This window comes from Microcaecilia unicolor, chromosome 4 (genome assembly GCF_901765095.1).
Source record: "Microcaecilia unicolor chromosome 4, aMicUni1.1, whole genome shotgun sequence".
In the NCBI taxonomy this organism is placed as follows: domain Eukaryota; kingdom Metazoa; phylum Chordata; class Amphibia; order Gymnophiona; family Siphonopidae; genus Microcaecilia; species Microcaecilia unicolor.
In genome coordinates this window covers 360,735,833-360,760,501 of record NC_044034.1, presented here as the reverse complement: position 1 = coordinate 360,760,501, position 24,669 = coordinate 360,735,833, and the positions used below count along the sequence as shown (strand labels likewise).

General features: G+C 43.4%; 1 protein-coding gene across 1 annotated transcript in view; it reads right to left on the bottom strand.

Annotated features, from left to right (window-relative positions):
• The window catches only part of ACE2 (angiotensin I converting enzyme 2), a 100,235-nt gene that overhangs the window by 53,866 nt on the left and 21,700 nt on the right, over positions 1-24,669 (bottom strand). Inside the window, exons 5-7 of the mRNA XM_030202314.1 lie at positions 20,847-20,959; positions 13,681-13,789; positions 4,228-4,325 (exon numbers count right to left, since the gene is read on the bottom strand). Of these exons, the coding sequence (XP_030058174.1) occupies positions 4,228-4,325; positions 13,681-13,789; positions 20,847-20,959 (320 nt within the window). The remainder of the gene's footprint in view (positions 1-4,227; positions 4,326-13,680; positions 13,790-20,846; positions 20,960-24,669) is intronic.

Here is a 24,669-nt window from a genome sequence, read left to right as displayed (position 1 = left end):
GCCTTATGTCCTGCACGGGGCTACATACAGGACGTGCACGGTGCAGGGCGTCAGGAGTTCGAAACAGATCATCACACAGCGAAGGCGTCAAAGTCGACCGGCGATGAAGAAAACTCTTCAGCTGGCGAGGGTTGGTGACCCCCGCCAGCAAACAAGGTACCTGGCGTCGGCGGCGACGGGGGAGGGTTTTTTTGGTGGCGGTGGCGGCAGCGGTCCAAAGTGGCAGGGGGGGTCGGTGGTGGGGGGAGGCGGATAAACAGTGCCTCCCACCTCGGGCTCTGGCCCCCCCCTCCCGCCGAGGTCTGGCTACGCCCCTGGTACAGACTCAACAAAGTCAAACTTGAACCGGCTGAATTTCTACTTGGTCTGAACTCACCAGAATCCGGATGTACCTGAAATCCTTGGGGAAATCTGTGTGTAAAAAAATATCTAAAAGCAACTCTGAGTGAAACATTGATCAGTGGAAATCTGGTGTCGGCAGATCCCCTTCAGATTTTGACATCTACCGGCCAATCCCTTAAAAGAAAGGTTTGTAAAGATTCATAAACTGGGTTCACAAATCTCTTTTTTGCGAAAGGTACTTTAATAACATGTGGGTCAATATTCAAAAGCACCTGCTAACTGGATTCTCCGGATAATGCTTCTGAAGATTCTTACAGACCGCCTTTAGAGGTAATTCTATAACAGGGCATCACCATTTAGGTGCCATAATACGGCACTTATGCATGTTAGTGTCTGTAACATAGTAACATAGTAGATGACGGCAGAAAAAGACCTGCATGGTCCATCCAGTCTGCCCATGACAAACTCATATGTGTATACCTTACCTTGAATTTGTACCTGTCCTTTTCAGGGCACAGACCATATAAGTCTGCCCAGCAGTATTTCCCGCCTCCCAACCACCAGTCCCGCCTCCCATCACCGGCTCTGTTACAGACCGTATAAGTCTGCCCTCCCCTATCCTCGCCTCCCAACCACCACCCCCTCTTCCCCCCAACTGCTCCGCCTGTATAGAGTACTGGTGTAAACCAGCATTGATGCACCTAAATGTTGGTTCTAAAATTTACGCTGCTGTATGCCTCGTGTAAATGTTAGCGTCTAAAAGCAATGTTAATATGCGTAACTTACAGTGTTCTGTACGTTGTCCATATAAATAGCATTCCTGCCCCTCCCCTGAGAATTATGCACTAAACTAGATCCTGCAGTGCCTGCTAGAGGCTATCTGTCAATGCTGTGGTACAAAGTTCAAGTTTTAAAACTAAGGGGGAAAGACTATGGAGATTAGTTGATAAAATTTGCTTTTTTATATTTTTATTCTGCCTATCATTAACCTACAATTCCTCCTTTAAACCCCAATCTTTAAGTTCCCAAAGCACAAAGCAAAAGAGTGTTCACTTACAGGAGAAATGTCCCCTTCTCTCAGAATTTCTCAGAAAGAAAGTTCAGTGGGACCTTTCCTCTTTATATAGTTTTGAATCTAAGGGGCCTTTTTTTAAACAGGCTCTTTCAAGCTAACTCAGCAACCTATGCAAATATTCTGCTGCCCCACACATTAATTAACACCTAATTGATGTCACTGGCTGTGCTACCTCTCCAGCAACCAAAGAACAGAAAATAACTGCCATTTAGAACAAGAGTTTTTGGCTAAGTTTCTACCTCTAGGAAAGGTTTCAGTTTAAAACTGCAGGGAAAGGGTTGCATACTATGGCAACTAGTTAATAATGCTTGCTTTTCTCTCTTTCTCTCTCTCTCTTTTTATTCTCCCCTTAATAGTAAACTAGGTCCTGCTTGCTTTTCCCTCTCTCGCTCTCTTTTTATTCCCCCTTAATACTAAACTAGGTCTTGCAGTGCCTGCTAGAGGCTATCTGTTAATGCTGTGGTACAAAGTTCAAGTTTTAAAACTAAGGGGAAAAGACTATGGAGATTAGTTGATAAAATTAGCTTTTTTTCTTTTTTTATTCTGCCTATCACTGACCTACAATTCCTCCTTTAAACCCCAATCTTTAAGTTCCCAAAGCACAAAGCAAAAGAGTGTTCAGTTACCAGCGAAATGTCCTCTTCTCTAAGAACTTCTCAGAAAATATATTCTACCGCGTGTTTTTGGCGAACGCCAAATTCAGAATTAACACCCAGGGCACGCAATAGTCAGGCGGTAATGCTGATTTGGTGCGTGCTGGACGCGCATAGGTCCTTACCCATCTTTTAAAAAGGGCCCCTGTGTTTCTTCATTGTTTTTATCAAAAAGGACTTTTTAAAGTAGTGACCTCACTTTGCCTATTTTTAGTTTATTAATTTAAGTTATGATTTTTATCCAAATATGTTTGTACTAAATAAGTAGGTATTTATTACCATTTATATACCGCCCTTATCCAGAGCGGTGCACAAATTAAATCTACATATGAATAAAAACAATACAAAACAAAACACATCATAATACAAACAGACTTACCACAGTATATTTATTTAATGTAACATAGTAACATATAACGTGGTAACATAGTAGATGACGGCAGAGAAAGACCCGCATGGTCCATCTAGTCTGCCCAATGTATGCTAGGTCTGAGTTTTTGATTGTGTATACATTTGTGTGGCCACTTCTTAATCATTTTTTCCAGTGCTTTTGAGTTTAGCAATATAATCCAATTTTTAATTTCTTTTTTATTACTTTATAGAGCATTTAAGATGGCTTCTCATTCTAGTGGTGTTTCTTGTGTTCCAATGGCATCATTCACATCATTGGCGCGCAAGAAAAGATGGCCACTTGAAACGCATATTTGTAGATTTATTTTCTGCATTTTGTAAGCAATTTTGTAGCAGTTTTTGATAATTTTTTTTAGTGTTTTTAGGCTATCTTGGTTTGATCCTTTTAATTTTACTGTTGGTTTTGAATATTATGACTTTTGCCTATTTGTTTTTTTTCTAAGTATTGAAAAGCCTCTTGTAATTCCTATTTTACGTTTTACCTAGCTGAAGTCTCTGTTTTCTTTATACTGCTCAACTTCTACATTCGATCTGTATTTTTAAGTCAAACTGATTAATAAATTAATTTTTTTTATTATGTTTGGAATGGGAAAGCGAAGGAGATAGATGCAAGGCTTTTGTTCCAATCTGATTGGAAAAGGTGGGAATTGTCCTCCCTGGAGCAGAGAGAATTAGTTGGGTGGGAATTGACCTAAGTGGTCATTTTCCAGATAGGAACTGGTGGATGGGAACTGTCCAGTGGGAACCCTTTTTGAATGTTGACCAATAGTAGATGGCGCCAGATAGAGACCAACCTGCTCTTTCTAGTTTGTCTCTCCATAATCTCTGCAGCTTCTCTTTCTGGTTGTGAATGTTAAGTGTTGGTTTGTACTGAATATCGTGGACAACATGTGTATATGAGAGAAAACTTAACTGAGCACCATTCAACCTCTTTTTTTTTTGTTACATTTGTACCCCACGCTTTCCCACTCATGGCAGGCTCAATGCAGCTTACATGGGGCAATGGAGGGTTAAGTGACTTGCCCAGAGTCACAAGGAGCTGCCTGTGCCTGAAGTGGGAATCGAACTCAGTTCCTCAGGACCAAAGTCTACCACCCTAACCACTAGGCCACTCCTCCACTGTTGCTACTAGTTGAGATTCTACATGGAATGTTGCTATTCCACTAGCAACATTCCATGTAGAAGTCGGCCCTTGCAGATCACCAATGTGGCCGCGCAGGCTTCTGCTTCTGTGAGTCTGACGTCCTGCACGTACGTGCAGGACGTCAGACTCACAGAAACAGAAGCCTGCGCAGCCTTCTACATGGAATGTTGCTAGTGGAATAGCAACATTCCATGTAGAATCTCAAATAGTAGCAACAGTGGGGCCTAGTGGTTAGGGTGGTGGACTTTGGTCCTGGGGAACTGAGTTTGATTCCCACTTCAGGCACAGGCAGCTCCTTGTGACTCTGGGCAAGTCACTTAACCCTCCATTGCCCCATTGCCCATGTAAGCTGCATTGAGCCTGCCATGAGTGGGAAAGCGCGGGGTACAAATGTAACAAAAATAAATGAATATTTTGAAAACCAGACTGGCTAGGGTGTCAATAGGACAAGTTTGGGAAGTCTTGACCTAGGTTAAAATTTGTTTAAACTAGCTAAGGCTGGTGGCCTATATAAAAAGCATCAGAATGGTCAATGAATCAGCTCTAAACAATTGTAAGAGTAATTAATAGAGATTCAGTCATTGCTTAGAAGAGCTTCCTACCTTATTAACCATTGTCTGTGTTACATCAATGCTTTCTTTGGCTGGATATGGGATTGACAAAGGGTACAAGTTTGTCCAAAATCTACCCCACATATCACCTTCAAAAGGAGAAAAGAGAGAAATAAATAAACCCTAGCATTTATTGATTTTTATATAGGATGTATCTTCTTTACAAATTTACTCTAGGTACTGTCTTTCAGAGCAGGTAGAAATACTGAACTTATTGGGTAGCATAGGGTGCTGCACCGTGAACTCTGATCAGATGTAATAACCAATTAAAATAATGTTCTAATGATGTATGTGTGCAATAGGTTCAGAATGGTTTGTCTTTTATAGAATTTGCCTGAAATGGCATTTGCTAAATTTTCAAGTTTATTAAAATTTTGATATACTGCCCATTGAATATATATCTATATATATCTATCTATCTATCTATCTATCTATCTATCTATCTATCTATATATATATATATATATATATATATATATATATATATATATAAGAAATAAAAAAAGACCACCGTAATTGAAACAGTTAAAACATAGGAACTCACTTCACACAATTCATAATTTCATTCAACCCTGAATACTCTAGTCTCCAGCAGCAAACCAATGAAGGCAAGAAAGAGAACCCACTGCAAATTAGTAGACATATGCCCAAACAACCTCATGAAGTCGGCCCCTCAACAATTTATAACGGATCTAACAAACCACGTGAACGTTATGCTACAAAACGGACTCTTCCCAAGAGAGAAAGGTAATATTTTAGTCACCCCTATACCCAAGGATGCAAAGAAAAATGCTAATGAACTAACGAACTATAGACCAGTAGCATCCATTCCCTTAATTACCAAAATAACAGAAGGCTTGGTAACCAATCAATTTACGGATTATCTAGACAAGTTCTCAATCTTACACGACTCCCAATCAGGATTTCGCTCTAATCACAGCACTGAAACCATACTAGTCTCGCTCATGACCAAACTCAAACAACTGATAGCAAACGGCAATAATATCCTACTGCTACAATTCGACATGTCAAGCGCATTTGACATGGTTGACCATGGAATTTTACTACACATCCTCGAATACTTTGGAATCAGAGGTAACGTTCTCAATTGGTTCATGGGGTTCCTAACCTCACGCTCATATCAAGTGACATCAAATTCGACCACATCAGCTACATGGACACCTGAATGCGGAGTTCCACAGGGATCCCCCCTTTCACCAACCATATTCAACCTAATGATGACACCCTTGGCCAAACTACTTTCGAATCAGAACCTAAACCCATATATATACGCTGATGACATAACGATCTTCATCCCATTCAAACAGGATCTAAGAGAAATCTCCAATGAAATCACGCAAAGCAGGCACAGGCAGCTCCTTGTGACTCTGGGCAATTCACTTAACCCTCCATTGCCCCAGGTACAAATAAGTACCTGTATATGTAAGCTGCATTGAGCCTGCCATGAGTGGGAAAGCGCGGGGTACAAATGTAACTAAAATAAAATAAAAATCATGAACTCCTGGGCAGATGCATTTCAGTTTAAACTGAATGCAGAGAAAACCCAGTGTCTAGTACTCACCTCGCAATACATTAAGAATAAATTTACTACTATTAACACACCGAAACTAAATCTACCAGTTTCGAACACCCTAAAAATTCTTGGAGTCACCATTGATCGACACCTAACACTTGAGAATCATGCGAAAACATAACTAAAAAGATGTTGCATTCAATGTGGAAACTAAAAAGAGTTAGAGCATTTTTTTCCAAAGACTGTCTTCCGCAATCTGGTACAATCATTGGTACTCAGTCATCTGGACTACTGTAACTCACTCTACGCCGGTTGCAAAGAGCAAATACTTAAAAAACTCCAAACGGCCCAGAACACGGCAGCCAGACTAATATTCGGCTCATCAAAATACGAAAGCGCGAAACCCCTACGAGAAAAACTACACTGGCTCCCACTAAAAGAATGCATCGCATTCAAACTCTGCACCCCAGTCCATAAAATAATCCATGGTACCGCTCCTGCCTACATGTCAGACCTAATAGAATTACCACCAAGGAACGCAAAAAAATCTTCTCGCACTTTCCTTAATCTTCATCCTCCCAAGTGTAAAGGTCTGAAATACAAATTGATGCACGCATCTACCTTTTCCTATACGAGTACGCAGCTATGGAACGCGTTGCCACGGAACCTGAAAACGACTTATGAACTGACCAATTTCCGAAAACTACTGAAAACCTATCTCTTCGATAAGATATATCACAAAGATCAACATGAGTAACTTCTTAACCTCTAAAATTTCCAGTATTGTCTTACAATCCTGCTTATAATCGAAATAGAAAAACGCCTATATTGTGACCCAAATCGGGAGATAGACGTTTATCTCACAAAAACAAATAAAGCGGTATAATCGAAAGCCGAATTTGGACGTTTTCAACTGCACTCCGTCGCGGATGCGGACAAAGTTGATGGGGGCGTGTCGAAGGTGTGGTGAAGGCGGAACTGGGGCGTGGTTATCGGCCGATCAGAGATGGGCGCCTTTCGCCGATAATGGAAAAAAAATATGCGTTTTTAGCGAGAATTTAGGGCACTTTTCCTGGACCCTGTTTTTCCACGAATAAGGCCCCAAAAAGTGCCCTAAATAACCAGATGACCACTGGAGGGAATCGGGGATGACCTCCCCTGACTCCCCCAGTGGTGACAAACCCCCTCCCACCACAAAATATGCAGTTTCACAACTTTTTATTTTCACCCTCAAATGTTATACCCACCTCCCTGGCAGCAGTATGCAGGTCACTGGAGCAGTTATTAGGGGGTGCAGTGGACTTCAGGCAGGTGGACCCAGGCCCATCCCCCCCCCCCACCTGTTACACTTGTGCTGGTAAATGGGAGCCCTCCAAACCGCCCCCCAAACCCACTGTACCCACATGTAGGTGCCCCCCTTCACCCCTTAGGGCTATAGTAATGGTGTAGACTTGTGGGCAGTGGGTTTTGAGGGGGATTTGGGGGGCTCAACACCCAAGGGAAGGGTGCTATGCACCTGGGAGCTGTTTTACCTTGTTTTTTTTTTTTTTTTTGTAAAAGTGCCCCGTAGGGTGCCCGGTTGGTGTCCTGGCATGTGAGGGGGACCAGTGCAGTACGAATCCTGGCCCCTCCCACGAATAAATGTCTTGGAGTTATTCGTTTTTGAGCTGGGCGCTTTCGGTTTCCATTATCGCTGAAAAACAAAAACGCCCAGCTCAAAAAAAGATAAACGTCCATGTTTTTCGAAAATACGGTTCGGTCCGCCCCTTCACGGACCCGTTCTCGGAGATAAACGCCCATGGAGATAGACGTTTCCGTTCGATTATGCCCCTTAATGTCTGCTGCTTTAACACCATCATGTATTTCACCACCATGTAACACATAACCCTCTGTAAACCAAATGTATATTCTCTTCTACTTCCAGTATCCATGATGAATTGTAAGCCACATTGAGCCTGCAAAGAGGTGGGATAATGTGGGATACAAATGCAGTAAATAAATAACGGCGGGGGAGGGTTGGTGGCGGGAGGGGGGGGGTTCAAGAGGGTCGCTGGCAGGGGCCAGGGCCAAATCTACAGGGACCCAGGCCCCACGTAGCTACGCCAGTGCTTCCCAGTAATGTTCAGCTCTCATGGCAGAGATGCAACTAACCATCGTGTTTCTTTATTCACCACTAACTCGATGGTAGCAGATCTCTCTAAGGGGAAGCTTGTACCTTAATCTTCGATATCCAAGATGATCAAAAGCATCTGAAAATGATCCTTCCTACTGATCCAAGGACCCAGCCCTCATGCAGTCCCTTTTTCCCCTTACCCTTTTCTTCTTGCAGATATCCTACGCTTTTTTTTCCTCTTGGGAACCTTCTACCTGCTCTGAGAGCAACCTCAGCCCCCTCACATCCCTCTTCCTGTTGTTTTTTTTTTTGTTAATAGATATTTAAAAGAATTATACAATTATAATCAATTACAACTTGAAGGAGAAAATAGAAAATTATTTGTGAGAAATCATTTTGTCAGGGCCGCCGAGACACTGAGCTGGGCCCTGGGCAAGGCTGCCGCCGCCGGCCCCCCCCCCCCCCCCGTATCGTCGCCGCTGCCAGGCTCCCCAGGATCATCGTCATCACGGCCACCGGGCCCCCCCACCCAGGATCGTTGCTGCCGCCGGACCCCCCCAGGATCCACCGCCCCACCCTCCGCGATTGCTGCTGCCTGCCCTGAGTACCTTGGCTGGCGGGGATTCCAAGGCTCCGCCAGCAGAAGAGTTCTCCAGTGCTGCTTTTCTTCCCTCTGCCACGTGGCCTTACCCTGCGGCTGCTTTTTCTCTTGGGTCGCGCACGTGCGGCCTGAGGGGAAAAGCGCTGTGAAGAAGAGCAGGCCTGCTGTGTCTTCCTGCAGGTCCTCCCCAGCCTCCAAGGGGGGCCCGGCGCTGGAGTTTTCTCTCTCCTGCTCCTGTCGGGACACAGTCTCCCCCCCCCCCCCCCCGCCCCTTGGAGGCCCGGGCCCCGGGAATTTTGCCCCCTTTCTCGGCGGCCCTGCATTTGTACAATGCTTTATAACAACTAAGGATAAGTAAAAAATATTTTATTTTATTTTTGTTACATTTGTACCCTGCGCTTTCCCACTCATGGCAGGCTCAATGCGGCTTACATGGGGCAATGGAGGGTTAAGTGACTTGCCCAGATTCATAAGGAGCTGCCTGTGCCTGAAGTGGGAATTGAACTCAGTTCCTCAGGACCAAAGTCCACCACCCTAACCACTAGGCCACTCCTCCACTGTTCCTACTATTTTGAGATTCTACATGGAATGTTGCTATTCCACTAGAAGTCGGCCCTTGCAGATCACCAATGTGGCCGCGCAGGCTTCTGCTTCTGTGAGTGTGACGTCCTGCACCTACGTGCAGGACGTGAGACTCACAGAAACAGAAGCCTGCGCAGCCTTCTACATGGAATGTTGCTAGTGGAATAGCAACATTCCATGTAGAATCTCCAATAGTAGCAACATTCCATGTAGAATCTCCAATAGTATCTATTTTATTTTTGTTACATTTGTACCCTGCGCTTTCCCACTCATGGCAGGCTCAATGCGGCTTACATGGGGCAATGGAGGGTTAAGTGACTTGCCCAGATTCATAAGGAGCTGCCTGTGCCTGAAGTGGGAATTGAACTCAGTTCCTCAGGACCAAAGTCCACCACCCTCCCTAACCACTAGGCCACTCCTCCACTGTTCCTACTATTTTGAGATTCTACATGGAATGTTGCTATTCCACTAGAAGTCGGCCCTTGCAGATCACCAATGTGGCCGCGCAGGCTTCTGCTTCTGTGAGTGTGACGTCCTGCACCTACGTGCAGGACGTGAGACTCACAGAAACAGAAGCCTGCGCAGCCTTCTACATGGAATGTTGCTAGTGGAATAGCAACATTCCATGTAGAATCTCCAATAGTAGCAACATTCCATGTAGAATCTCCAATAGTATCTATTTTATTTTTGTTACATTTGTACCCTGCGCTTTCCCACTCATGGCAGGCTCAATGCGGCTTACATGGGGCAATGGAGGGTTAAGTGACTTGCCCAGATTCATAAGGAGCTGCCTGTGCCTGAAGTGGGAATTGAACTCAGTTCCTCAGGACCAAAGTCCACCACCCTCCCTAACCACTAGGCCACTCCTCCACTGTTCCTACTATTTTGAGATTCTACATGGAATGTTGCTATTCCACTAGAAGTTGGCCCTTGCAGATCACCAATGTGGCCGTGCAGGCTTCTGCTTCTGTGAGTCTGACGTCCTGCAGGACGTCAGACTCACAGAAACAGAAGCCTGCGCAGCCTTCTACATGGAATGTTGCTAGTGGAATAGCAACATTCCATGTAGAATCTCCAATAGTATCTATTTCATTTTTGTTACATTTGTACCCTGCGCTTTCCCACTCATGGCAGGCTCAAAGTGGCTTACATGGGGCAATTTCGGGTTAAGTGACTTGCCCAGAGTCACAAGGAGCTGCCTGTGCCTGAAGTGGGAATCAAACCCAGTTCCCCAGGACCAATGTCCACCATTCTAACCACTAGGCCACTCCTACAAATAGAATAACACAGTCCCCAGAAGAAGAGATCCATCAAAAAATGTTAGCTAGAGTTCACTTTAATATTGTTAACGTACAAGACCTCTACTCAAGCATTCCTCTTTTTTTTTAAAGTAGCTTTTTGATTCCCGACAGTCCTGCGCGAACCTCTCACTCGTCACAGAGCAGTTTGATGGATCCTCTCACATACCACTATTCATTTCCCCCCAAATTCTATATATGACATTTAAGTTGTGTGTACTAATTTAGCCATGCGGCCAAATTATGCCCACAACTGAATTGATTAACAAGCCAATCAGCGCCAATAATTGATATTTAACAACTAATTGGCTTTAATTAGAATTTATGCACACAAACTTATAGGTGTATTCTATAATGCAGTGCGTGTAAATTCTAATGCTCACAGCCGAAAAGGAGGCGTGGCCATGGGCGTGAAATGGGCCGGGGGGGGGGGGGGGGTATGGGTTTTCCTAAAAACTATGTGCACTGTTATGCAATACACCTGATCTGTGCCTAAGTTAGGCGCAGGTATTTAAGCCTGGTTTCAGGTGGCCTAAATGTGTGGGCTAAAATTTCAGGTGCAAGAACGGCACATGCGCATATTCTATAAAGTACGCCTAACTTTAGGTGTAGTTTATAGAATAGCGCTAAGCATGTGGTTTTTCGGTGCCAATTTTTCAGGCACCATCCCATGGATTCTATAGAGTGCACTTAGATTTAGGCGCCAAAATCGGTGCGGACTCTATAACACCGTGCGTAACGTAATTGGCTTAACAAGCTAATGAGTGCTGATATCAGCACTTAACAAGCAATAAGCACATAAGCACCGCCACGCTGGGAAAAGACCAAAGGTCCATCAAGCCCAGCACTCCGTCTCCGACAGCGGCCAATCCAGGCCCCAAGAACCTGGCAAAAACCCAAAATTTAATAACGATCAATGGACTTTTCCTTCAGGAATCTGTCCAGACCCTCTTTAAACTCAGCAAGGCCAGCTGCCGTCACTACCTTCTCCGGCAATGAATTCCAGAGTCTAACTACGCGCTGAGTAAAGAAAAACTTTCTCCAATTAGTTTTAAACCTACCACATTCTAATTTCATCTTATGTCCCCTAGTTCTATTATTGTTAGAAAGTGTAAACAAACGCTTCACATCTGTCCGCTCTACCCCACTCATTATTTTGTAGACCTCTATCATATCAACCCTCAGCCGCCTTTTCACCAGGCTAAAGAGTCCTAGCCGTCCTAACCTCTCCTCATAAGGTAGTCGTCCCATCCCTTTTATCATTTTCGTCACCCTTCTCTGCACCTTCTCCAATTCCTTTATATCTTTTTTGAGATGAGGCGAACAGAACTGAACACAATACTCCAGGTGCGGTCGCACCATGGAGCGATATAACGGCATTATAACATTCTCATGCTTGTTTTCCATCCCTTTTCTAATAATACTCAACATTCTGTTCGCCTTCTTAGCCGCCGCAACACATTGAGCTGAAGATTTCAACGTCCTATCCACAATGACTCCCAGATCCCTTTCTTGGTCCGTAACTCCTAAAGCAGAACCTTGCATGACATAGCTTTAATTAGGGTTCCATTTCCCACATATATCACCTTGCACTTGTCAATGTTGAACTTCATCTGCCATTTGGATGTCCAACCCCCCCAATAATGAGCATTAATTGGCACTGATTAGAATTTAGGCACAAAACTCGCTAAGCATATTCTGTAATGATGTGCGCCGAACGTCTAACGTGCGCAGGCAAAAAGGGGCATGGTTATGGTTGGGGAAATGGGCGTTTTGTGGGTGTTCCAAAATTTAGGTGCCTTGTTATAGCATACATGCAGAGATTTACGCCATGTTTTCGTTGGTGTCAATGGCTGCACCTAGATTTAGCTGCTGAAATATCAATTAAATGTATTCTATAATCGGCGCCTAAATCTAGGTGCCGATTATAGAATACGCTTAGTCAGCACTGATTTCAGTGCCTATTCTTTAGGCGCCATGTTTAGAGAATCTCCTCCATATGTAAAATTTGCCCCTTTGAGATTGCCAGCCGCTGCAAGTTCAGCGTGGTGACTCTGACCCTCTGCAATGCTATACCTTGGATTTAGGTCTTAAAGCCCTCCACTTTATCCCAGCATTTGGAAACAGCAGCCGTGAATATCTATTTTTCTAGTGCCGGTGTGTACCCGGTGGTGATCGGGCAGTGCTGGCGCTGCCCGGTTACTGTTAGGTTAGCGTGGGAGCCCTTACCACCACCTCAATGATTGGCAGTAAGGGCTCCCCCCCCCCCCCGAAATGGCCACAAGGCAAGTGCTTCACTTGCCGCATGGCCATTTCCTGAAGAAAATAAAGACCCTATCTTTTACCCGCCGCGGTAAAACATAGTAGATGATGGCAGAAAAAGACCTGCACGGTCCATCCAGTCTGCCCAAGAAGATAAATTCATATGTGCTACTTTTTTATTTGTACTATCCTCTTCAGTGCACAGACCGTATAAGTCTGGCCAGCCCTATCCCCGCCTCCAACCACCAACCCCGCCTCCCAACCACCAGCTCTGGCACAGACCGTATAAGTCTGCCCAGCACTATCCCTGCCTCCCAACTACCAGTCCCGCCTTCCACCACCAGCTCTGGCACAGACCGTGTAAGTCTGCCCAGCACTAGTCCCGCCTCCCAACCACCAGTCCCAGCACAGACTGTATAAGTCTGCCCAGCACTAGCCCCGCCTCCCAACCACCAGCTCTGGTGGTTGGGAGGGGGTCTCGGCGCACATCAAAAATATGCGTGGACGCCAGCGCAGGCTCCTTTTTGCCGCAGCTTGAGAGGCTCTGAGCATGTTGCTCCTTACTGGCCCCTCTGCTGTACTTTGCTTTTTGGGCCTCTTCAAACCCTGTCTTAAAATTTGGGGGTTGGTCTATGCCCGGTCTTAGTGCTTTGAAAATGAACCCTATGCACCCATCTACCCAACACATATCCAGGAAACAACGACAATGACCTAGACTACATCTCCCCTAAATTTCCATTTGCTTATCCCGTGTCCCATCCCCCTCCCGCCTCCTCTACTCCTCCTCCAATGCTCACCTACCCTTGCTCATACCTCACCTACTCCCTTCACCCTTGCCCATTTCTACCTACCTATCTCCTTTATTATTCTCCTATACTTACTTATATTTTCTCTATCAATACTTTGTAATCCCTATTACTATGTAAGCCGCATTGAACCTGCTTTAAGTGGGAAAGCGCGGGGTACAAATGTAATAATAAATAAATAAACAAACAAACCCCATGGTATATAGCAAGACAAGAAAACATCAACCTGCAAAGCAGTAACTTCTTACCGAGCACATTAGCAGGAAGGCATCCAGTTTTACTGATGTACTCAGAGCCGTAGGCATCATGCAATCTGCCTCTCACATAGGCATGTAATTCCCGGTACAGAGGTCGTATCTGAATAAATACCAAATAAAGATAGATGAACCATTCAATGGGCTATCAAAACAACTGCTCTGGAAACTTAGCTTGCTCACTAAGATAATGGGTTTTAGCAGCTAAGGACTATTTGACCCAACCAGTCATTCTAGGCTTCCCAATTCTGGTGCAGCAGCCACTAATCAATCTTTTCCTCTTCCTCTCTTGCCTTTAGTATCATTGTCTATCAGTTATAAGGAAAATTATAAACTGGTGAGAAGTTGGCTAAACAGGATGGGCAGGGCCAGAAGTAGAATTGGGGGCACAGGAGCATTGTTCTGGGTGCCATTTTGTTTTTAGTCTTCTTCTGACGATACTTTGTGCGGAAGGGCACCATGCCATTTCATTTCCTGCAGTAGCAGTGGCATAGCCAAGGATGGGCCTGGGTGGGCCCAGGCCCACCCAGTAGCAACACACCTATGATGTGGCTGGCAGGTATCCCCAAGCCCCACCAGCTGAAAACTCCCACCAACTGTCCCTCCTGCATACCTTGTAAATAGCAGATCTTCGCCTGCAGCGACTGATACATACTGCTCACACCGGCCCCACAGCCTTCCTTCTGATGTGTTCCTAGAAACAGGAAGTTGCATCAGAGGGAAGGTTGAGTAGGAGTTGCTTCTCGCTGCCAGTGAAAATCTGCTATTTAAAATCTATGCAGGGGAGGGGGGATGTTTGAGAGACCAGATGGCATGCAGGCGAGAGAGGGAGAGACCAAATCACTTGTGGGACAGGGCGGACTTCTTCTGCCCACCCATCTTGGGCCCAGGCCCACCCCAAGGTTAGGAGCTGATGAGATTTATTAACTTGATATATCATTGAATACCAAGGTTTCAAACTGGTTTACAATAAAACTAACTATACTTAAAACATAATAAAACACAAAACAGCTGAAATTTATGCAATAATACTAAGTCAAAAACAAAAAAACTTAATAAAAACCTTAACTAAAATTGATTTCAAAGATCCAGGTTTTCAATACTTTACGAAAACCTAGATAACTTGTCGTACTACCAATGTTAGTAGGTAATGACTTCCGTAATGACGGTCCCGTATAACTAAAAGCTCTCCTCCTTATACAAGTCAATGTAATCATTTGTAGTGAATAAAGTTGCAATAAGCAATGCTGAGAAGAATGTTTTAAGAAAAACCCCACTGATGATCTTGTTTAACCAAAGTCTCTGAATGATATTTTGGAGTATGCAAAAAGAGAGGTTTAAAAACCAAGAACAATGTCTTAAAAACAATTCTAGCAGAAACAGGTAACCAATGTAATTCTTTCAATATTGGCGTTACACGATCAGTTCTAACTACTAAACATTCTGCAATATTTTGAACAAGCTGAAGTCTCCTATGACAGGTTAAAGTAAGTCCCTGATACAAAGAATTGTAGAGGTTTTGTTGGAATGTAATTGTATTTTACATGCATTGCCTGTCACCTATTATTTCTCTGTGATTACTCTGTGACCTCTGATGTGAATTACTTAGAGAGGTCACACAGCTATGCAACTTCCTGTGGGGGTTAGATGCAGCAGACACAGCAGATGCAGCAGACACAGCACATGGAGCACATGGAGCTCATGATCTCTCCTAACCTGAGAGGATCTATGGTGGTGTGAGCATCCATTACCATCTAAGCACATGGAAGGAGCTGATAATACAAATGTATAATAATATGTATATATAAGCCTGTCTGATTATAATCTAACTACAAACTGTGAGTAAACAGATGTTTTGTTACTTCAACTTTAAAGTGACTCAGCAGTGAATTATTCAGGGGTGAATGAGAGAGAGATGAAGAAAAGAAATTAACATTTCTAAAGCTGAAGCTGTGTGTACTAAATCTGCTAATTATTTACTACAAATAATCCAACAAAAGGGTTATGGGCCCAGGGGCCAGGAATTGAAAAAGAAGAGAAATATTACCAGGCAGAAAAAAAGGCCACATTTTTCTCTTAAGTTTTAAAGGAAAGATTCAGTCTGTCTCTCTCTCCCCCCACACAGCAGACAGAAGGCTAAGAAAATGGCTGAGGGAAGAAATTCACCATTGTTCTATTCTCTCAAGGTGCCTAAATTAACTGAGTTTAATTATCGGCAGTGGGAACTAAGATTCATATGTCTCCTTCGAGCAAAAAGATTAAATATATGCTTAGACCAAGACAGAACAGATGAAAATATGGCTGAATGGGACAATGCAAACTATTATGTGAAGTGCATGCTTTTGGAAGCTCTCTCAGAGAAACAAGCCATATTAGTGGAGGGAAAAGATACACCAAAGGACATTTTATATAAACTGAGAACTATGTATGCAACTACATATGCAAAGCAGCAACCAATTTGGCTGGCAGAGTTGAATGAAACCAAATTAAGGGATAAAAGTAAATGTAATGATCACATTATGTATCTTATGTCTTCATTTCAAAAGTTAGAACTTTCTGGAATTCCCATGTGTGATGCATTGAAAAGAGCATTTCTTTTTACCTCACTATCAAAGAAGTTTGATGTTTTTAGGTCTGTAAATGAGGCCATTGAAGGGCAATCTTTTGAACAGGCAACATCAAAACTAAGGCAGGAATGCATAATAAATGATTCTGAGGAGATGTGTTCTCAAAGCAAGTCAGAGAGAAATGAAACAAATTTCTTGGCAAAGAACAGAGGAAGGCGGAGCTATGGGAAAACTCCACCCAAGGGCAAGCTGATTTGCTACTCATGTGGAAAGGAGGGACATGTATCTAAATGGTGTAAGGAAACACAAAACACTCCCTCTAGCTCACCTAAGCCAATGGAACTAAAGAATTTTCAAACCAGGAAATGTATGAAGGACAAAGATAAACACCAGGGCTTTCTAATGGCAGAAAAATCTTTGACTATGGTAAATAATAATTCAAATGAAAGTACTTGGATTTTGGATTCAGGGAGCACATGCCATTTAACCAATTGTAAGAATTTCTTTCAGGAAATGTGTCCAGAAGAAGGTATTCTTAAAACTGCAAACGCAGGGACTGCTAAGATCCAAGCAAAAGGTATTGGATTCTTAAAATGCAAAGTGTCTAATGAAGTTAAAGAAATTCCTGTAAGTGATGTCTTGTATATTCCCCAAGCAGTTTGCAATATGCTTAGTGTATCTACATTAGATAAGAAGGGATTTGTGATTCATTTTGAAAACAGTAAGTGCACAATCTCTAAAAATGATGAAGTGTATGCTGAAGCTTTTATGCATAATGATGTTTATAAACTGAGCATTTCAGGTGAAGCCTCACATATGGCGCAAGTAAGGAAGAATGATGGTAAATGTAGTCTGGAAATCTGGCACTGCCGCCTGGGACATCGTGATTTTAAGGTGATCCAGGATCTTTACAATAAGCAACTAGCCACTGGCATTCAGATAAGTGCAGATGCTGGTAAAATGGAGAAATGCATAGACTGTGTTACTCAAAAAGGTGTGAGACCCTCATTTCCTGCATACACAGGAAATAGGAGTAATAAAGTGCTGGACTTAATACACAGTGACTTATGTGGACCGTTTAATATCCCATCATTGGGAAATAACAGATTTGTGCTAATATTCTTGGATGATTTCTCTAGATATTGTGTGGCCTATTTGCTGAAAGAGAAAAGTCAAGTCACAGACATGCTGAAGAAATACGTAGCCATGGTGAGCAATAAATTTGAAAGAAAACCAAAGGTTCTTCAGACCGACAATGGTGGTGAGTTCACTTCACAAAGCATGCGCACATTTCTAGAACAAGAAGGCATTCAGCATATCACAACAGTAGCTTATACACCAGAGCAAAATTCTGTTGCAGAGAGAAAATTTAGGTCACTTGTGGAAATGACCAGATGTATGCTGTCAGATAGCAATCTCCCTAAAAGACTATGGGGGGAAGCCATTCTCACAGCAGTGTACCTACAAAACAGAATGCCAACTAAAGGCGCTGAGCGCACACCACATGAGACATGGCATGGTAGGAAGCCAAACCTGTCACACATAAGAACATTTGGAAGTACAGCATATGCTCATGTACCAAAGCAAAGAAGGCATAAGCTGGATTCCACAACAGAAAGGGGCATTTTAGTTGGCTATACTCCAGGACACAAAGGATATAGAATTTTGAATCTGAAAACTGGCATTGTTGGCATAAGACATGTTACATATTTTGATGAAAACAAAAGGGTTGATAAAGGCTGGATTATCCCAGATGAGCCTTATCATCCAGAATATGAAACTAGAACCATAATAGACATGCCAGTGTATATAAATGCCATACCAAGGCAGATGTCTGAAAGCAACTCACCTGTATCTAACGAGGAACAGGCAGAGGAAGCAGACACAGAAAGGATCATTGAAGAAGACAGTACAGTTGGAGAAGGGGAATCAATTGGAGAAGGACTCTCAGATTTAGAGGATGCGGAAAGGTCAGACCAACCTGTTGTCAGACGCTCATCCAGGGAAAACAAAGGTGTTCCACCCCCAAGACTGTCTTACCTAACAAAGTCAGCAGAAGCTCAAGAGCCCTTAACATGGGATGAGATTGAGAAAATGTCAGCAGAAGAAGCTGCTGAATGGCATAAAGCTGCACAAGAAGAAATTGATGCATTGGATAAAAATAATACTTGGATTCTTACAAAATTACCTCCTGGCAAGAAAGCTATAGGATGCAAATGGGTATTCAAGTTAAAAAGGAATGCACAAGGAAAAGTGGAAAGGTATAAAGCCAGACTAGTGGCAAAGGGATATCTTCAAAAATATGGAGAAGATTTTGATGAAGTGTTTGCACCTGTAGTGAAACACACGACAATAAGAACACTTCTGAGCATTGCAGTCTCAAAAGGCATGCAAGTCAACCACATTGATGTGAAAACAGCGTTTCTTCACGGAGATATAACTGAAGACTTGTACATGGAACAGCCAACAGGTTTCATAAATACAAAACAAAGACAGCTAGTGTGTAAATTAAACAAAGGTCTTTATGGATTAAAGCAAAGTGCAAAATGTTGGAATGATAAATTGCATGAAATATTGACAAATTTAGGATTTAAGCAAGGTGAAGCAGATAAATGTTTGTACACTAGGTGCACAAATGGACAATATGCATACATTTTAGCTTTTGTTGATGATCTGCTCATTGCAAGCAAAAGTGAGCAAGAGTACAAGGACATTGTAAAGTGTTTAAACCACAATGTTGAGATAAAAGAACTTGGTAATGTGTCATACTATCTTGGTATAGAAATTGAGAAACAAATGATGGTTCTTATCTTCTAAGCCAGAAGCAGAAAATAAATGAGCTTATTGAAAGTTTAGGTATGCAAGATGCCCAAGTTGTAAGCACTCCCATGATCACTGATTTTCTGAAGGATGAAACAGTAAGAGAACCTTTACCAGATAACATCCAATATAGATCAGCCATAGGTAAGCTTTTATATCTAGCTACCACATACAGGGCTGATATAGCAAATGCAGTAGGAATTTTGAGCAGAAGGGTCAGCTCACCTACCAAATCAGATTGGACTGCAGTTAAAAGGATGGTAAGGTATTTAAAGGGTACCATTGATTGTAAATTAAAGATTTCAGCCAATAGTAATCCAAAACTAATATGTTACTGTGATTCAGATTGGGCAGGGGATCATTCTGATTATAAATCCACAAGTGGATATGTGTTTATGTATGGTAATGTACAAATTTCATGGGCCAGTCATAAACAAAGTATTGTGAGTTTGTCTTCTACAGAAGCTGAATATGTGGCTGTATCGGAAGCGTGCAGAGAACTGATGTGGATTGAAAAACTTTTGCTGGATTTCGGAATAGCTGAAAAGAGACCAATCCAGATAATGGAAGATAATCAGAGCTGCATCCGACTGTCACAGAATGACAAGGTTCAGTCACGCACCAAGCACATCGCAACGAAATACCACAACGTGCGAGAGTTGGCGAAAGAAGGGGTCATCAGTCTACACTATTGTCACACCAGTGAGATGACAGCTGACATCATGACCAAACCGTTACCCAGAGAACATTTTGTGAATCTGCGTATAAAGCTTGGACTTTGTATGAATAAATAATTGCATGACAGTTATGCATGAGAAGGGGTTTGTTGGAATGTAATTGTATTTTACATGCATTGCCTGTCACCTATTATTTCTCTGTGATTACTCTGTGACCTCTGATGTGAATTACTTAGAGAGGTCACACAGCTATGCAACTTCCTGTGGGGGTTAGATGCAGCAGACACAGCAGATGCAGCAGACACAGCACATGGAGCACATGGAGCTCATGATCTCTCCTAACCTGAGAGGATCTATGGTGGTGTGAGCATCCATTACCATCTAAGCACATGGAAGGAGCTGATAATACAAATGTATAATAATATGTATATATAAGCCTGTCTGATTATAATCTAACTACAAACTGTGAGTAAACAGATGTTTTGTTACTTCAACTTTAAAGTGACTCAGCAGTGAATTATTCAGGGGTGAATGAGAGAGAGATGAAGAAAAGAAATTAACATTTCTAAAGCTGAAGCTGTGTGTACTAAATCTGCTAATTATTTACTACAAATAATCCAACAGGTTTTGCATCTACCACGTTAATTTTAGCAACTGATGTGTGGTAATTGCCAAATCTCCTGTACTTTAGTAAATAGGGCCCCTCGATCTTTAGCAACCAATGCGTATTTTGCACTTGTCCCAGATGGGATTCTTACGATTATCCCTACTTCCTATTGTATAAGATTAACATGACCTCAATTGAATGAGAAGCCTTTCGATAAACTGGTCTTCATCAATGGAATACTATCCCACTGGAGATTAGGGAAGAATCAAATTACTTTCATTATGGCTTTGCTTTTTACTGAAATTTATGTATAATAATTGCTTTACTTTTGTTCTGTTCTTTGGTTTATTGTTTGTAATGTGATGGGATCTATTAAGTGTTACATTGGTAGAGTAGTGTGGTCAACTGGTCTATCGACAACTTTTGCTTCTTCGTTACAATATTAAGTAAACTGAAGAGCATCCAAAACCATAGGATCACATTCATTACCTCTTCAAATGTTCTTTCAACATCTCGTTTCAGATCATCACGGCTATAGGCATATTTGCCCGTAACGTGAGTTTCATAGTTTCCTCTCCAGTAGTCTCCATAGTCTTGATACCCTGTAAGACAATGCAAAGAACTATGGAATTGGAAGAATGTCCAGTGCAATGTTTAGGATCCTTACCAAAAGTATCCAAAAATGGCAAAAAAAAAAAAACCTTGCTTTTTCATCTTTCTGGCAAAATATCAATTTCTGTGAAAGTTTGGTCACCTTAGAATTTAATGTGAAAGTCTGTTCAATGGCAATGGTGACCAAATGGAAGAATTTGCTCATTTTGCATTCCCTTTTGGCATTTTTTTTTTAAACTGATTTATTTTGTCATTTTTCAATATTTTGCACAATTATCCTCCCAGAAAATTATATGGATTCAATACATTCATACATTTTTGTTACCACTTGCACATTTTAAGTCTTTGTTGGATAAATGTATAAGTGACTAGAGAGTACAGAGTAGAGAGTTGCACGGGGACAGAAATCTTACCCATCCCCGCCCGTCCCTGCTGGAATCTTACCCGTCCCCACCCATCCCCACTGGAATCTTACCCATCCCCACCCATCCCCGCAAAAATTTAAACCATCCCAACTCATCCCCACCCGTCCCCGCAAGAATTTAACCCATCCCCACCCATCCCCGTAAGAATTTAAAAGTACATAAAAGAAAGTTCCAGTCAGCTCCCTCAGTCTCTTTCTGGATTTGAGCCACAGCACTGTAGGCAAGGAAGGAACAGAAATTGGAACTTGGAACACTCTGGTGTGCACATGTAAGATTTGTCTCTGATCCACTGGCAGTGGGTGCTGAGAGGCCGCCACATGCACGCGCCAGTAGGTCAGGTGACATCTGATTCTCATGCCTGTGTCAGAGCTGAGGTCTGTGCACCAGCCTGGGAGCAAAGAGGATTAATAGTAACATAGTAAGTGACAGCAAATAGACCTGAACGGTCCATCCACTCTGCCCACTAGTCACACTCATGATCAATTCATCATTAAATCAACGAGTGTGATATTATATACTTGATTATGGTCTTTCTTTCGTGTTTCTGGAACAAAGACCACAGGAGTCTATCTGGCCCCATCCTTATGTTCCAACTGCTGGAGTTGCCATCGAAGCCCACTCCAGCCTATTCATGTTCTCATTTGTGGGACACAGACCGTAAAAGTCTGTCCAGCACTGTCCTCATGTTCCAGCCACTGAAGTTGCTGTCTAAGCCCTTTCCAGCCCATCCTACACCAGATTGCCATGTATGAGACACAGACCATACAAGTCTGCCAGGTATCAGCCCTAGTTCATCACAGCCAGAGTCGCCATCTAAGCGTCACTTGACACATCCACACACATGCAGCCATTTAAGGTTAGCTTTTATATAACTTCCATTTTCTAATTAGAGATCCTCTGTGTTCATCCCACGCCTTTTTGCATTCCGTCATCATTTGTGACTCTACCACCTCCTTAATGGAAGACTTTCCACATTTATGCTGTTAAAGCAAGGAAGAAGAGGAGGAGGAGGAGGAGACAGCACTCAAATAAATTGGTATTCGGTAGATGAGAGGCTGGTGCAGGTGCAGCTTACACTTCCACGGGAAGCCCACAGAACTGCCTCCGTCCCCGCGGGAACCCCGCAGAACTGCTTCCATCCCCGCGGGAACCCCGCAGGAACTGCCTCCTTCCCTGCGGGAATCCCGCGGGTTCCGCGGGATTCCCACGGGGACGGAAGCCGTGCAGCTCTCTAGTACAGAGCAGTGTTTTATGCCTCAGGTTGGAGTATATAAAATTCCTAGAGGTACACGCACTTAAAAAGTAGATGCTCAGAAAACATTGGGCTATATTCTACATAAGGCACCTAAAAAATATGTGCAGTAAACATTTCCGCTTAATTGTATTCTATAAGCAGTGCCTAAATTTAGGCGCAGTATATAAAATACACTTAGTTGATATCCCAACGCCTAAAACTATGCGCCTCCATTTATAGTTCATTACAAAATACATTTAGCGAGTTGTGTGCGTAAATTCTAATTATTGTCAATTAGTGCTCATTATTGCTTGGTAAGTGCTGTTATCAACGCATGTAAAAAGCTGAAACTAAACATGACCAAGACTGAGCTTCTTATCTTTCCCCCTAAACCAACCTCTCCTCCTCCCCCATTCTCTATTTCTGTGGATAACACTCTCATCCTTCCTGTCTCATCAGCTTGTAACCTTGGGGTCATCTTCGACTCCTCCCTCTCCTTCTCTGCACATATTCAGCAGACTGCTAAAACCTGTCGTTTCTTTCTCTATATCATCAGCAAAATTTGCCCTTTCCTTTCTGAGCACACTACCAGAACCCTCATCCACACTCTTATCACCTCTCGCTTAGACTATTGCAACTTGCTTCTCACAGGTCTCCCACTTAACCATCTCTCTCCTTTTTGTTCAAAATTCTGCTGCATGACCAATATTCTGCCTGTGTCGTTATGCTCATATTAGCCCTCTCCTCAAGTCACTTCACTGGCTTCCTATCCGTTTCCGCATACAGTTCAAACTCCTCTTATTGACCTATAAGTGCATTAAGCAAGGCGCAGTGCCCCGTCGGGTGCACGGAGCCAAAAATAACATGGCGCCGTGCCCCGACGGGCATGCGCTCCGGGCCAGCCGGGAGCGAGCAAGGTGAAGGAAGGGGCAGGACCCCGATGCTCTCGGCTCCCCGCTGGCCATAGGAGGGGCTACCTCAAAAGGGGTTAAAAGCCCCGGAAGAGGACAGGGACGGCCTCTTCGGTGCCAGGGCAGCGGACAAAGCGGAACGCAGCGATCCACTACCGGTGTTGAAATAATACAGGCAGCAAAGCGCGAGCTGTACATAATCTCTCACCTTTTCCCCAAAGCTATTGTTGTGTGGTCAGACATAATACCCAGATGGATACACAGGAACTCCAAATTGTGGGGCAGACCCAGAAAGAAAGTAAACAAGCAGATTGCAACCTGGGTAAGGCGCAGGGGTGGATGGCACATCACACACGACTGGGCAGATGATATGTGCGCAGGACTCTTCTGGAAGGATGGCACGCACCTCTCTGACATAGGAAATGACTTATTTAACAATGATCTGTCGACTGTACTAGAGTATGTGATTTCGGCACAGCGGGCCGCAGCTATATGTGGGGGAGGGCCGGGGCAAGCTGGGCTACCCCGGCCTGGTGGCGGGGTACCCAAGCCGGAGGGAGTTAAATAGGCAGCTGGCAGCTGCGAGTACGGTACGGCCCCCTTGCTGTGCGGCGCGGGGCCCTCTACCAGCTTAGCCAGTCTTGCTAGTGCGGTCGTTATGCTCATATTAGCCCTCTCCTCAAGTCACTTCACTGGCTTCCTATCCGTTTCCGCATACAGTTCAAACTCCTCTTATTGACCTATAAGTGCATTCACTCTGCAGCTCCTCAGTACCTCTCACTCTCATCTCTCCCTACACTCCTCCCCGGGAACTCAGCTCACTGTGTAAATCTCTCTTATCTGCACCCTTCTCCTCCACTGCTAACTCCAGACTCCGTTCCTTTTATCTTGCTGCACCATATGCCTGGAATAGACTTCTTGAGCCGATACGTCAAGCTCCATCTCTGGCCGTCTTCAAATCTAAGCTAAAAGCCACCTTTTTGATGCTGCTTTTAACTCCTAACCCTTATTCACTTGTCCAGAACCCTTATTTTATCATCCTCACTTTAATATTCCCTTATCTCTTGTTTGTCCTGCTTGTCTGTCCTAATTTGATTGTAAGCCCTGTCGAGCAAGGACTGTCTCTTCAT